Here is a 16638-nt window from a genome sequence, read left to right as displayed (position 1 = left end):
GAGACTACTTTGTTCTGAGAAGGACCATACCTCATTTTTGGTATTTCTGGCAAAGACCAAAGCCCCTGGACCAAAATAAATACATTCAGCTAAACTACCATCAAAGTTCTTTGGTAATAGAATTGAAAACTGTAGAAATAGTAAAATAGAAGTGTAGAAAATTGTAATTTTATTTTCAAATAATGTGAAAAACAGAAAATTTTCAATAGATGCATAATTCCAGTATATACATTCTTATTTTCCATTTTCCTTTTGAATAATGTGATGTATTTACAAAATCTGGAATAGCTAGCTTCTTCTTCCTGTCTTTTGTAATAATTGAGATTACATTTTCTTTTCAACACGAGCAAAAACATAGCCCAGTCTCACATCCCTAGAATAAGAGAGATTTTAAAGAAAATTTTTTTGTATTCATTTTATTGAAGAAAAACACTTTTATCATAACCATTTAAGGCAAAGCTTTGTATCAACATTCTCCATTAGCTTCTGAATAAAAAGGTATCTGTGTATCCCATACTCCTGTTGTCATAAGATGTTCATAGTCTGCTTATTTTTAAAGGTGCCAGGTGTATGAAGATTGAACATACTACATGTGTAATATATTTCTCATTAAAGTCTTCTTAAAATCACTTTCACCTTGAACTTTTAATAATAATTTGAGTTTTATGTGTGATTTTAAAAACCACTCAAACAGCATGTCAGAGCAAAATTCTGTAATGTTTGCAACCAATAATTTTAACACATTTGTATCAAATAAGTATTATTACAAGATCCTGTGCCAAACAGAATCTGACTTCTGTAGCTGGAAAGTTATATTATGAGAGAACATGAGTAAAATGGAAGATCTTATAATGCTTTGAGGAGAAAACCCTATTTACTTAAGAATGCTAGTATTTTAATGTGTTGGTGTTTTATCTGTTTACACACTGAGGTTAGTATTCTTCTCTGCCTCTTTCCGTTCAAGAAAATTAAAATTTTGAAATTATCAATGAACAACCTAACTCTAGCTTTTACAGAACATTTATTATCTATGATATTGTCCCCAGAATATTTCTGTTCTTCTGGTGGCATTTTATATGTTTGGTAGCTTTTCAACTCAATTTAAGGCAGTGCTTTATTATTTCTTTCCATTTCATTTAGGTCTCAGTTGATCAAAGAAAAAGATGACATAGATCATTATCTGGAGGTGAATTTCAAAGGATTGTCAAAAGAGGAGGTTGCTGCGTAAGTATATACCTCTTAAAGGTACTTTAATATAAAGTTTGTTTATTTTGTCTTGATTCTTTATTGAAATTTCAATTTTCCTGTGCAGTCCACTTTTTTATTGGAACATAGCATTTAAAAATTAAAGCTCATATTAAATAGTGATAAATCATGTCTATTGATCTTACACATATCAGTCTTTAATTTTATGACTTTCAAAGTTCTCATATTTACCAAGATATTATACTATCATATTTGCAATATTTTAGTTAATTCTGTGTTATTAATTGCTTAATAACTTCCATTTTAAGGTATATTGCCTCCATGGGGGAGAAAAAAAAAACTTTAAGAGAAGGATTCATATATCTTTTTTCCTGGTGATTTAAAAAAAATCCCTTACTAATGTATATTCTCTCTCCTGCCAAGAACCCACAAAAAGAATTAATGGATCATAGTTTATTGGTTAATTTAAAAATAATTCTAAATTGTCTGGATTTATTTTTTTAATGAACAAAGTAAACTTTGCCATTTTACGGCTAGTCAGAACCTAATTTATGATCTGAGTAAAAACAGTATAAAAATCCAAGTAGGTTAGTGAGAAATAAATAGAAACCTAGAATAATAGCTAAACAGGTTTAATATTTCTTACCTATAGACTTGGTGACTCTGTTATCAGATTTTTATATGTAAGTATTGACAAATAGAAATCTTATATATGCACATGCATCTTACAGAATTCATTAAATGATTCAACTATTCAAAAATATTTTATACAATAAATGCTTTTAAAAGATTGTCTCTATTAATGTTGCCTAGTGCTATGGGATTCCACTGACAGGGTATTCCTATTGATGGTTTTGGTATAGGTTTTCACATAGTCTAAAATTCTAAGTCTCTTGATATATTTCATTAGATAATTGTCAGTATGCATATAGCATGGAAAAATGGAATAGTTCATTCTATCAGTAACTGCTTTATTTTATAGAGTGACAAAATTTATAGTAGCTATAATCACTGTCTTCCTTGGAGTTGTATTGACTGCCAAGTGTTATATCTGGGACCTTTGGTTTTTAACTGCTATTCTAATTGCTAATTCATTAGCTTTCCATGGTAGCCTATTGGACAAAATTAAAGGTCAGTGTTGTCTGATGATACAATTCCTTCTTAAAAGAAAAATATATATGAGTGATATTTGCTTTCTGATTTAAATATAATGATACCTAAATAGCTATAATTGGCTTAAGAATTAGGAATTAAATTTGGAATTAAACTTATGCTTCACATATTTTAACAAATTAGACATCTATATACTTAATATCTGCTTTCAGTCTGCACTGAAGAAAACATTATTATAAGACAATGCAAAATAGGCTATGTTAATGAGTGTTCTGTTACAAATATTTTTTTTTTCACTAAGGATATTACCAAATTGATTTCAAATCCATATTATGCTACAGAATACAAGTAGCCCTGGGTAATTCTCAACCCTTACTGTTGAATTCTCCTTAAAGCTTCCTACACTTGAATACTTTTTTATATCAAAGCTCAAAGATAGTGGGTGCAAACCTTAGTAGGAAGGTAACTTGTACTTGGCTCACTATTATGCTCCTGATGGATATACCTTGTAGACCTTGCCCCAAACAAACTGAATAGCATGTAAAGGAGAAAATTGATTTCAGCATCTCTCAGCAGCACCCAGCAGGCGCCATGAGGAATTATGCATATTCCAAAGAATTTCTGTGTAAAACTTTTTATCAGCCATTGAACTCTAAAAGATAAATTGGTCAGCAAACATTTATTAAGTGCCTACTTTATATCTAACACTAGGTTTTTCACAGAGGGGAAAACAATGTTATTTTAGTATAAAGTACTTGGTCTTATCCTTGTCTCTATTTGAAATAATACAAGCAGGAAATAAACATGCAATGAATGAGTTGCATAATTTTACTGTGAGGTGCAGCCTAGAGGTCTGGAAAAAATCAGAGAAAATTAAGATGTTGGATAAAACTTGCCAAAGAAGACAGATTTTGAGTTTGACTCCATATCTGTTAGCATTACAAAATGATCAAACTGGTGCGTCACAGATCCTCAGTATACAAGAATATAAAGGGGAGAAATTGGTGAATCAAATTTCCAATCAGGCAAAAGCAGTATCTAAGATATATTCTCAAATTCTTCTCTAAACTGCCTTATTCTTCCCTAAGATGATAACAGAAATACATACTTAAATAATTCATGTACACTAGCTTTGATATCCTGTAATATGGATGTGTTCTTTGTCTAGTCCCAGAATAACACTTCATCATCTACTCCAAAACTTACCAACCTACTAATACGTAAACTCACACTCTGTGTCCCACCTATTGCAATGGGTGGAGAGTTCCTGTTCTTGTCTAAGGATGATGTCTCTACTTGTGCTGTGGATACCATCCCCTCTTACTTGTTCCAAGACTTTCTCCACCAGTTAAATGTGTTTTCTTGCTATATCATCAGTTTCTCCTTTTCCATTGAAGCAATCTCACTAACATTCGTATCTACCCTAGTATCTCCCTTGACTTCTTTTCCTCCTCCAGTTTCTACCCCATTTTTCTGTACCCTTCGCAGTAACCAGAAGCATTGTCTCCATCTTTCCACATCGCATTCTTAGCTCAATTGACTCTAAATAGGTTTCCAGACCCAGAAGTCACTGAAATCTGTTTACTGTGACTGATGTCCTCCATTTTTATTACATCTAATGGTCATGTTTCTGTCCTCATCTTGCTTGATGTCTTCACATTATTTGATAGAGATGAATACTCTCTCCTTGAACATTCTGTGCTTGTGGCTTCCAGGATGCCATGTTCTATGGTTTTCCTCCAAACTCTTCAACTATGCTGCCTTCAGTCTCCTTTGCTGGCTGCTTTTCTGTTTTCAAACTCTCAATGGTGGATTGTTCTAGGGGTGGGTCTTTGACCCTCTACTCCAGCTACACTCTCTACCTGGATCTAGTCCTATAGCTTTAAATACAAGCAATACCTGATGGCTATCACATTTATAAATCCAGCCCTGACCTCTCCATTAAGCTTCAAATTTTTATATCCAACTGTCTCCTTGACATATTTACTTGAATTTTTAATCCACATTCCAAGGCTAACATGGCCCCCCACTGGACTCTTGCTTTACCTCTGCTGCCCCTCACACTCCCCCCTCCTAATATCCCTCCCCCAGTCTTCCCTCAGTTCAGTAAATGGTACCAAGGCAGCCTTGAGTTTCACCTTGCCTTCACCACCACTCCCCCATCTAATGCATCAGTATGTACTATCAGATATAACTCCAAAACTTATCCTGTGTTCATCTATTCTCTTCATTGCATAGTCACCATCATCTCTTGCCAAGATCACTAGAAGAGTCTCCTACTTGCTCTTCTAAAATCCCCTTGAATTCCACCACAATTCAGCCACCAGAATGACCTTTTAAAAATTAGATCATGGGGACACTCACCTGTTTAAAACCCTCCAAGAGCTTCCCATTGGTTTTATGATAAACTCTAAACTCTTCATCATGACCTAAAGCTGTGTGTGATTTGGGCTTTGCTGACCTCTCTGGCCTTATCCCCCATTCTCTCTACCATTCACTCCTTTCAGTGTGGCCTTACTGCTGACACTTCTTGTCATGCAGGTGTCACCTTGAATGTGACCTCAGTCTGCTATTCCCTGACCCCATAATCAAGGAGCCCTCACCCCACTCACACTTATTCCCAGTCAAATCACCTGGGTGTATTTCTGCAGTCAGCTGGTCCTCATCTTCTGTTGGGAGTTTGTACGTCAGCTGTGTCATCCCTAGTGGAATGGATGCCCCACAGGACAGGAACGTGTCTGTGTGTACGCCACTGTGTCCCCAGGACTTAAACAGGGCCTGGCACTCGGGCGGAGCTCAATAACTTGCTGTTAAATGAATAAATTAGTGAAGAATAAATGTTGGATTACTAACACCATGAAATAGGTATCCTGCTGTGAATATTTTTTGATTACAACATTTTTTAGTTCAGTGTTGTAGGTAGCTAGTTTAACTGTTGTATTGAGGAAGTTTAATTCCTCAAAAATGTTATATGTTTACAAGTAAGAGTATAAAATTTAAGTGAGTAATTGAGCAAGACAAGCTAAAGTAGTTTTTACTGGAATGGTCAAACCCAATTGATGGGGGATCATTTTACTTTGGAATGGGGTAAAATGGGTCAAAGGCAAAGGGCTTCTGAGTTTTTTATCATCCACATTTACAGAAGGAATTCTACTATACTTTATTACTTTTTAAGTGACCAGATTATTGCTGTGCCTAATAGGTATATTTTTTTCAAACGTATTGTACTAAAGTACAACATAGTTGACACTGGTAATTTGACTTTCTTAGATAAGCCGTTGAATAGTCCATTGATAGTATTTAACTGATCTTTACCAACTAAAGAAGGGCATGTTGTAGTTCTGTACTTTGTGCTTTTTTATTCTGTACTATATTATCAGAATGCATTATTTAAGTGATACTTAAAGTATCACTTATTATCATATCATAATTGCTTTGAGTAGCTAAGTAATAAAAGTGTATTTATAGATTCAAATAAAATTTTCTGGGGGCAGTTTTTACAGCTTTAGCTGTGTATATGAGGATACTAATAAGCAAAATTATCAAGGGACAGAGAATGTTAATCTGCTCAATATTATTTTCTGCTTCAGATATCAAGTTCTATTATACAGAAGAATAGATTTAGCTCAAAATTGTGTACATCTCCAAGATATTGCTTTCTTTCAGAATATCTTTCAGCGTCACCAATTGGTGTTTACTGAGCGTCACTTGGGCAGCACAGCCTCTCTCTCCTGCCTTTGCACTGTATTATACTTACTCAGTTAAAGTAAATTAGCATTTTGCCCATCTTAGGTTTTCATCTTGAAAATATTCCAAAATTGTCTTCCAAAGGTACTTTTACAAACTACAGATATACTTGTTATGAGCAAATTTAGCATTTGGATTTGCTCCATGGTCAGGCACTCAAAGTATCTGTAACAAGGTGAAGATGTTTATTCACGATATACTATTTCATGATAACATTATGGGAATTTAGGCCCCTTTAGGTGAGCTCTTCCTCTGCTTCATTCATCTTGTTTACTTTTGAATAATTTTGTGATATCATCTAGTTTTATCTTAACATTTTGCGTCTCTTTTAAAGTAATAAATTAAATTCCATGCAGAGGTTTGCCAGTTAAACTTTCTGAAGATGCCAACTGCTGAATAAATGGTTACTTGACTAACAGGAATAGGCAGGAGAGAGAAGGAAAGGAAGATGACCCTCTTTCCTTCTAAGTAGCAAATTGGGTTTTAAGATCTTCTTCCTTATTCAAGAAAAAGAAACAGGATTTTGGTGTTCTGAAGTGGAGAGACAACTATTCCTTACTTTCTCCTGAATGTATAAAAAAAAGCAACAGCAGAGAATACACATGGGAACACAGGAGAGATGCCACTCCTTTTTATTTTTATTATTTACTTATTTACATTCTGATACTGTCTTCCACAGCAGATCTCTAAGATGTGAAATTAGGAAAGAAAAGAATTTTTGACAATAAAGTTTTTAAAAAGAATATTGATATCAATAAAGTTTACAATTTGGGAATTTAAAAAATGCAGTTGAAAGGCACTTTTAAAAATTGTTTAATAAGTGCAAAAAGGATCTCAAATTTACACCAAAGCCAAGTCTAAATAAATACGAAAGGAGGAAAGATTTCAAATGTCAACGGAACACAGAAATGCCAATTTCTTAGGCATTTATGTCTTTGCTTTAACAGCTGCATAGCACAGGAAGATCAGCTTGGTGCTTTGTGACCACCTAGAGGGGTAGGATAGGGAGGGTGGAAGGGAGATGCAAGAGGGAAGGGATATGGGGATATATGTAAACATATAGCTGATTCACTTTGTTATACAGCAGAAACTAAACATTGTAAAGCAATTATACTCCAATAAAGATGTTAAAAAAAGTTTTCTTTAAAATATTATTTTCACATATGGTGTTTAAACTTACCAGCTCTAAATAGACCTAAATAAAATCTTCGTAAGGGAAAAGCATAGGAATCATGACATTGCAGCTCTGGCTGTTAGGGGAGATGATTTCTTCCTCAGCTGGAAATTTGGCTTTGCTATTAATACTTCTGTGATTTTTTGCAGGTTACCTGACTTCGCTAATCTTTGATTTCCACAACTATTTGGAGACCATAATAATAATAGGACATTCTTGTGGAAGTTAAAAGAGATTCTCTATATGAAACACATGTAGACAATTCTCACTTCAGCTATTATCGTTAACTGTCATTGATCATTTTTCTTTGGCTTTTAAAAGTTATAATGTAAATATCCTAAATATTTTGCATTAACTTTGTCTTGATATAGGTAGTAATATTAATTTATCATTTTTCTTTAAATATGTATAGTTACATATTTACTTTGTGCCAGGTATCATATTCATCATGTTTAGAAGACAGAGTTTTTAGTGAGATACATTTCAAACGGTAATGCTAACTAATGAGGGGAATTTTTTTTAATTTCAACTTATAGTAAACTTTTCAGAAATTTTTTATGCTGTACTAAACATTATAATTTGCAGAGCCCACTGAGCTATTGTAAACAGTTTTTTAAAATGTCTATAAATTGCTTAAACTTATTGTTACTACCATAAGATTGCTTTAAGTATAAACCTACTGCTTTAGAAATGTGTAGAATATAGCCAGAGAATGTGACTTTTCCTACAATAGCTCATAAACCTGGAAGTGCATAATGGCACTCTATTTAGAAATCATTTGGGAAATTTAGTAATGAAGAGCAAAGTGATAAAAAGGCATAAGTACCCAGGTACTACAGAGGTTGAATCAGTTGGAATTAAAAGTGGGGTGAACAATGACCAAGCCTCATCATGCATAATTCATGGGGCAAGATGATTTTACTAAGTTGAGCTTTGTTTCTGATATTGTGTTCTGTCCATATTAAGAAAAGCTTGCATGGGAATATCTGAAACTAATTTGACTCTTTCCCATTCTCTGTTATGGTTAAAACATAATCCTCAAAATGTTGATATTGCTGCAATTCTATGAAAATCATCCCCCTAACTCATATCCATACCCTGTTCTGTTTTCCATGTTGGAAAATGGAGATATTATAGTAAACAGTGTCATCTCAGTACTTAAAGCAAAATCAGATTATGGGCTCACAAGTACTCTTTTGCTTTCCTAGGGCTTGCAGTATCCTCAAGTTTCTTCCATGTTGTAGCATTTGTAACAATTTCCTTCCTTTTTAAGGCTGAATAATAGTTCATGGTATGTTTATATTTTGCTTATCCATTCATTTGTCAATGGACACTTGGGCTGCTTCAGTGTTTTACCTATTGTGAATAATGTTTCCTGTGAACACGGGTGTATAAATATCTCCTTAAGACCCTGTTCTCAATTCCAGGAGTGGAATTACTGAATAATTTGATAACTTTATTTAAAATTTTTTGAGAACACCATTCTGCCACCACAATGGCTGTACCATTTTTCATTCTCATCAACAATGCACACGGGTTACAGTTGCTTCACATCTTCACCAACATTTATCGTTTTCTGCTTTCATGCTAGTAGCTATCATAATGAGTATGAGGGGTATCTCACTGAGATCTTGATTTACATTTCTCCAGTGATTAGTAATGTTGAGCATCTTTTCATGTGCTTATTGGTCCTTTGGATCCCTTCTTTGGAGAACTGTTTATTCAAGTCCTTTCTGTTTTTGAATTGAGTTGTTTGTTTTTTATTATTAAGTTTTAGGAATACTTCTATATTCTGGATATTAATTCCTTATCAGATATGTGATTTGCAATTATTTTCTCCTATTCCATTGATTGCCTTTCACTCTGTTGATAGTATCCTTTGATGACAAAGTTTTTTTAATTTCATGAAGTCTAATTTGTCTATTTTTTCTTGTGTTGCCTGTACTTTTGCTGTCATATCCAAGAAATCATTGCCAAATCCAATGTTGTAAAGCTTTTGCCCTATGATTTCTTCTAAGAGTTTTATGCTTTTAGCTACTGTGTTTAGGTCTTTGATCCATTTTGAGTTAATTTATGTCTATAGTGTTAGGTAAGCATCCAACTTCATTCTTTTACATGTGGATATCTAGTTTTCCCATCATCATTTGTTGAAAAAAACTGTCCTTTCCCTTTTAAATAGTCTTAATACCCTTGTCAAAAATTGTTTGACCATATATGTGAAGATTTATTTCTGAGCTCTCTATCCTATTCCTTTGGTCTATATGTTTGTCTTTATGCCAGTACCATGCTGATTACTGTAACTGTGTAGTAAGTTTTGAAATCAGGAAGTGTGAGTCCACCTTTTTTCTTTTTCAAGATTATTTGGTTATTCAGTTTCCTTGACATTACGTATGAATTTTAGAATGAATTTTTCTACTTCTAAAAAAATTGTCATTGGTATTTTGATAGTGATTGCATTGAATCTGTAAATTGCTTTAGGTAGTATTGACATCATAACAATATTAAATATTCTAATCCATGAACATAAGATGTCTTTTTATTTATTTATGTCTTCTTTAATTTCTTTCAGCAATGTTTTATAGTTTTCATTGCACAGGTCCTTTACCTCCTTGGTAAAGTTAATTCCTGAGTATTTTATTTTATTATTTTTGTTATTGTAAGTGGAATTGTTTTCTTAATTTCCTTTTCAGATTATTTATTCTTAGTGTATACATATACTACTGAATTTTGAATGTTGATCTTGTATCCAGAATTTGTTATTACTTTGCTGAATTTGTTTATTAGTTCTAATAGCTTTTTGTGGAATCTTTTGAGTTTTTGACATATAAAAATCACAACAGCTAGAAACAGAGATAATTTTACTTCTTCCTTTCCAGTTTGAATGCCTTTTATTTCTTTTTCTTGCCTAATTGCTCTAAGTACTGTGTTGAATAGAAGTGATGAAACTGGGCCTTCTTGCCTTGTTTCTAATCGTAGAGGAAAGCTTTCAGTCTTTCACTGTTGCGTATGATGCTCACTGTGAGTTTTTCATATATGAGTTTTGTTATGTTGAGGCAGTTTCCTTCCTAATTTGTTGAGTATTTTATCATGAAAGGGTATTTAATTTTGTCAAATACTTTTTCTGCATTGAGATGATCATATGGTAATTTTTTCTTCATTTTTTTAATATGATGTATTACATTGATAAGTATTAGTATGTTGAACCATCCTTACATTCCAATTGGCCATGATGTATAATCCTTTTAATATGCTGCTGAATTCACTTCACTAGTATTTTGTTGAATTAATGTTCATAAGAGATATTTGTCTGTAGTTCTCTTTTCTTGAAGTATTTTTTTCTGACTTTGGTATCAGGGCAATGCTGGCCTAATAGAACAAAATAGGAAGTGTTCTCTCCCATTCAGTTTTTTGAAATGTTTGAGAAGAATTTGTGTTAGTCCGTTACATTTTTGGTAGAATGAATCAGTGAGGCCATCATCCAGGGCTTTTCTTTGTTGGGAGATTTTTTATTACTGACTCATTACAAGTTATAGGTCAGTTCAGGCTTATTATTTCTTCATGATTCAGTCTTGGTAGGTTTTGTTTCTAGGAATTTGTCCATTTCATCTAGGTTATCCAATTTTTTACACAGAGTTGTTCACAGTACTCTCTAATAATCCTTTTTATCTCTAAAATTGGTAGTACTTTCATTTCTTCCTTTTTCATTTCTTCCTTTTTATTGGAGTATAGTTGCTTTACAATGTTGTGTTAGTTTCTGCTGTACAGCAAAGCCTACTTTCATTTCTGATTGTAGTACTTTGAGTCTTCTCTGTTTTTTTCTTAGTTGATCTAGCTAAAGGTTTCTCAATTTTGTTGATCTTTTCAAAGAACCAACTTTTGTTTTCATTGAGTTCTTTTTCTATCCTCTATTTCATTTATCTCTGCCCTAATCTTTATTATTTTTTTTCTTCTGAAAGCTTTGTGTTTAGTTTGTTCTTTTCCTAATTAATTAAATTGTAAGGTTAGAATGTTGATTTGAGATCTTTTTGTTTTTAAATGTTTTTTAAAAGATCTTTCTTTTTTATAAATTTAAGCATTTACAGTTATAAATTTCCCCTTTAGCACTGCTTTCACTGAATTCCATAAGTTTTGCCATGTTGTGTTTTCATTTTCATTCATCTCTAAGTATTTTCTAATTTCCCTTGTGATTTCTTCTTTGATCCATTGGTTGTTTAAGAGTGTGTTATTTAATTTCCACAATTTGTGAATTCTCCAGTTTTCCCTCCCTTAATGACTACTCTAGTTGTGGCCAAAGAAGGTACTTTGTGTGATATCTCTCAAGACTTAATTTTTGGCCTAATATATGGTCAATCCTGGAAAATGTCCTGTGTGCCCCTGAGAAGACTGTGTATTCTGTCGTTGGGTAGAGTGTTCTGCATATATCTGTTACATCTAGTTGGTTTATTGTATTGTTCAAGTCCTCTGTTTTCTTACTTATCTTCTGTTTGGTTGTTCTATCCATTATTGAAAGTCAGGTATTGAAATCTCCAGCTATTATTGCATAACTGTCTATTTCTCCCCTCAATTCTGTCAATTTTTGCTTTATCTATTTTGATGGTCTCTTATTAAGTGCATGAACGTTTATGACAGTTGTATCTTCTTCCTGTATTTGATCTGTTATTAATATATTATGGCCTCCTTTGTCTCTTATAGCCCTTTTTTAATTTCAAGTCTATTTTGTCGGACATTAGTATAGCCACCCCTACTCTCTTTTTGTTACTATTGCCATGAAATATCTTTCTCCATCATTCCATTTTAAACCTATTTGTGTCTTTGGATCTAAAGTGAGTGTCTTGTAGACAGCACATAGTTGGATCACGTTTTTTTATTCATTCTTCCAGTCTCTGTCCTTTGATTGGAGAGTTTAATCCACTTACATTTAAAGTAATTACTAATAAGGAGGGACTTCTGTCACTTACTATTTATTTTTTATGTACCTTATAGCTTCTTTGTTCCTTATTTCCTGCATTACTGTATTCCTTTATGTTGATTTTTTTTTTTTTGTAGTGAAACCAATGAATTCCCTTCTCATTTCCTTTTGTGTATATTCTGTAACTATTTTCTTTGTGGTTGCCATGGGGCTTACATCTGATATCCTGAAATTATAACCTCTGTTTTGAATTTATACCAGTTTATCTTCACTAACATACAAAAACTTTGCTTCTTGAGAGGTCCATTCCTACCTCTTTTGATTATCGATGTTGTAAAACTACATCTTTATACATTTTGCCTCCAAAAAACAAACTAATCATTTTGTTATTGAAAGGCTTTATTTTTTTAGAGTTTTAGGTTCACAGCAAAACTGACGGGAAGGTATAGAGATTTACAGATACCCTCTGCTCCCACACATACATTAATAATTATTTTTTTAATGCTATATCCTAAATTATGTAGAAAGCAACATGTGGAGTTACAAATCAAATATATAATACTGCTAGTTCTTAGAATAATTATTTTTATAAATGCATTAGTCTCTTAAATTATGTAGAAAACAAAATGTGAAGTTACCAACTATTGTTACAAAAATACTAGCTTCTATAATTGACCATGTGTCTACCTTTACTGAGACTTTTATTTCTTCATATGACTTCAGGTTACTCTTTTTCAACCTGCAGGACTCCTTTTAGCACTTCTTGCAGGGCAGGTCCAGTAGAAATAAAGTTCCTCAGCTTTTGTTTATCTGGGAATGTTCTTAATTTCTTCCTCACTTTAAAAGGACAGTTTTGCCAGATGTAAGATTATTGGTTGACAGTTTTTTCTTTTAGCATTTTGAATATATAATTCACTTCACTGTACAGTAGAAACTAACACAACATTGTAAAACAACTATACCCCAATTAAAAAAGAAAAAAAAAGACCCTGTTTTCTGGCCTCCAAAGTTTCTAGTGAGAAATCTGCTTAAAACCTTATTGAGGATGCTGTGTTGAGTTGCTTCTCTATTGCTGCTTTAAAGATTCACTCTTTGTCTTTGCCTTTGGGAGTTTGATTATAATGTGCCTCAATGTGTATCTCTTTGAATTTTCCTACTTAGAGTTTGTTGAATTTCTCAAATATTTATATTCATGACATTTATGAAACTTGGGAAGTTTTCACCACTTTTCTTAAAAGAATCTCTGTTCTCCTCCTGGGACTCCCACAATGCATATGTTGGTCTATTAAATTGAATATATAAATTTGTAGGAAATATTTTTCCTCTATTATTTTTAATTAGATTATTTGGAAATTTTCAAAATTTTGTACTGGGATGAGTCTCTGAGATCATTTTAAATACTCTGTACTTTGAGCTGGGAGGTGTGTGTTTATAAATACACATATGTTTATAAATAAATATATATAGTGTGTATTTGTATGTATGTATGGAGCCATGGCTACTTTGCTCACATGTGCATCCTCAGTACTCATACAGTGCTTGGCTCACAGGTGTTGAGGCAGTTGATGAATGGGGATCTTTTACCCCTTTGTAGCCTTATATATGTGCTCTGCCTGAAATGCCCTTCTCCTTCTCCCATGCCTTGTGTACTTGATAAACTTCTCTACCAGCCTCAGCTTAACTGTTTCTTGCCCTGTGAGGCCTCCTTTGATCCATCCTCACTCACATGGTAAGAGTTCAGAGTGCCTGCTTGAACTCTCTTAATAGCCATTGACAGTCATGTACATGTGTTTTGGTTTTTTTTTCCTTCCTGATTAATGTTTAAAATCTAAGGTTGTGGTCCATTAGTGGGTAGTGATTATGACCCATGAGTTTGGGTATCATGATAAGCATTTAAAATATGAAAGACTATAGAATTAGAAAGGGGTTCATTACATAGAGCGTAATGAAATAGAGCATGGGTTCTAAAACCAGACTCCCTGGACTCAAACCCAGCTTTATACTTAAGTAAGTAGTAAGTAGTAGTAAGCTTTAAGTAGTAAGCTTTATACTTACTAACAAGGTAACTGGTCAACTTTGGCCAAGTTACTTAACCTTTCTGTGCCTCAGTTTTCTCATGTAAAAAATAGGGGTAACAATAAGAGGGCCTGGCTCATGGAATGGTTATGAGGATTAATTGAGTTAATATTTACAAAGAGATCAGAACATTTTGAGTATTAGTGCTTTTACATTTTGTTTCATATACATACATATGTGAAATATATATGTACATGTACTGAATTGCAATGTAAAATGTCTTGTTGTGAATTGCCGTAAGGAAAGGATTCTGCTCTAGACTCAGAGTTCTTTGAAAGCAGTGTTTCATTCTCCTTTAAGATTCTTCTGACTTACATAAAATAATGCTTTATTTCTTGTTAACTTTCTTTCTGGAGAGGATTGAAGAAACTTAAAATTAATGTTTTATATTACATAGCTGTCAGATTATATATAGAAAATGAAAGGCAAATAAAGGAAAAGTATATAAATATACTCCCCATCAGGGTTAATATAGTTCCCCTGAAGAAACATTAAATTTCACTCTGAACTTCCGGGCAGACTGGGCAAAAAGGGAGATGTGACGGACTAGAGAATCCTCATTACCCGATGAAAGGAAACATATCATTTCTTCAAGAGAGATAAGCTTTTTCCTGATACTAAATTGCAAAAGAAAGTTATCACATGATCTTATATAAGAAAAATGGAGCAATATAATGAAACTTGGCACACCTAATGAACAATGAAATGGATGTATAGGCAGCTAGTCATAGATATTACATCTCTTAGCCAGGTTTTATTTTAGGCCAAATAGTAATGGGTAAGACATATTACATTAATACTGTGTGCTGGTCTGTGTTTTTAGTGATCCTCACAATAAACCTGGAAATAAACCTTGTTATTACTTCCAGAGACCAAGGCATAGAGAGATTAAGTACTTTGACCAAGGCAATCTAATGTTATAAAGAAGCAGAAACAATGAGACAGAAAAAATGATTCATAGAGAGGAAGGAATGAACAAGCTAGAAAGAAAATGAATGAGGCATGAATCAGAGATCAGATTTCTAGACTCCTCGTGAATTCCCAGTACTGTTATGCATCTAGAACCTCCCTCTGGGTTCACCTCGTAAGGACCCAGTTATTCTATAACCCTGACTCATATTTCCATAAAATCCCCTTAAGCTTGTCTGAAACAATCCCTTATCCTACAGCCAATGTAGCCACAGAAATACATTGCTGAATGAGGCAATGGTCTTAAAAGTTTAGTTTAGGGGTTTTTCTACTTCAGGATCAAGATGGATGGCTAAACACATTTCCTTCCTATATTTGAAATGACCACTAAAATGTCCAAAAGATAGTAAATTCTTAACATGATAGGAAAGGAAGAAAAATGAGAGATTCCAAGATTTTCAGACATACATTTTCAGAAAACAGTTGGAATATTACCAGAGATAAAAAGTAACATTTCATAATGATACAAGAAGTTGATTCATCAAGAACACATAATCCTAAATGTTTGTGTTCCTATGACAGAACTTCAAAGTAATAAAACAAAGACTGATAGAAGGAAAAGGAAAAACAGACAAGTCCACAATTATAGTTGGAGATTCTAACACCACTCTCTCAATAATTGATTAAAAAATCAGTAGAATATTGAAGACTTGAACAATACCATTGATCAGCTTAAATAATTGGCATTTACATACATTCCACCAAACAACAGCAGAACACACATTATTTTCAAGTACACATGGAATACTTTTCAAAGGAGATGACATTCTGAGCCATAAAACAAATTTCAATATACTTAAAAGGATTTAAATCCTAAAAATTATTTTCTCTTACAACAATGGAATTAAATTAGAAATAATGGCAGGAAGATCTCTGAAAAATCCCCACAAATTTGGAAACTAGACAACGTATTTCTAAATAAACCATAGATCAAAGAAGAAATCAAGGCAAATTAGAAAATCCTTTGAACTGAATTAAAAAAAATATGGTATATCAAAATTGGTAAGATGAAGCTAAAGCAGTGCTTAAAGGGAAGTTTATAGCATTAAAATGTTTATATTTGAAAAATAGAAATGTCTAAAGTCATTGCCCTAAGTTTTCATTTTAAAAAATTAGAAAAAAATTAAACTGAAAATAGAGAAAAAGGAGTAGTAAAATGGGGGCAGAAAACAGGAAGACAGTAGAGAAAATCAGTGAAACTAAAAATGGCTTCTTTGAAAAGATCAGTAAAGTTGATCAATCTTTAGTCATAATGGTCAGAGAAAAAGAAAGAAGACACAATTTACCAATTTCAGAAGTGAAAGAGGGGACACATCACTACAGATTACATAAATATTAAAACGCTAATTAGGAAATAAACTTTATACTGGTAAACTCAACAACTTACAGAAATGGCTAAATTTCGTGAGACACTGCCAAAATTCACTTAAGTAGAAATAGATAT

General features: G+C 33.0%; 1 protein-coding gene and 1 long non-coding RNA gene across 4 annotated transcripts in view; one reads left to right on the top strand and one right to left on the bottom strand.

The window, feature by feature from the left end:
• LOC125964180 (uncharacterized) overlaps positions 1-16638 on the bottom strand; it is a 672498-nt gene that overhangs the window by 62713 nt on the left and 593147 nt on the right. The window lies entirely within an intron of this gene.
• TTC29 (tetratricopeptide repeat domain 29) overlaps positions 1-16638 on the top strand; it is a 249929-nt gene that overhangs the window by 999 nt on the left and 232292 nt on the right. For both annotated transcript variants that reach the window (XM_033402828.2, XM_049708815.1), the window contains exon 2: positions 1141-1224. In XM_033402828.2, coding sequence (XP_033258719.1) covers positions 1141-1224 — 84 coding nt within the window. The remainder of the gene's footprint in view (positions 1-1140; positions 1225-16638) is intronic.

This window comes from Orcinus orca, chromosome 4 (assembly GCF_937001465.1).
Source record: "Orcinus orca chromosome 4, mOrcOrc1.1, whole genome shotgun sequence".
NCBI lineage: Eukaryota > Metazoa > Chordata > Mammalia > Artiodactyla > Delphinidae > Orcinus > Orcinus orca.
This window is presented reverse-complemented; position numbering and strand designations above follow the sequence as displayed.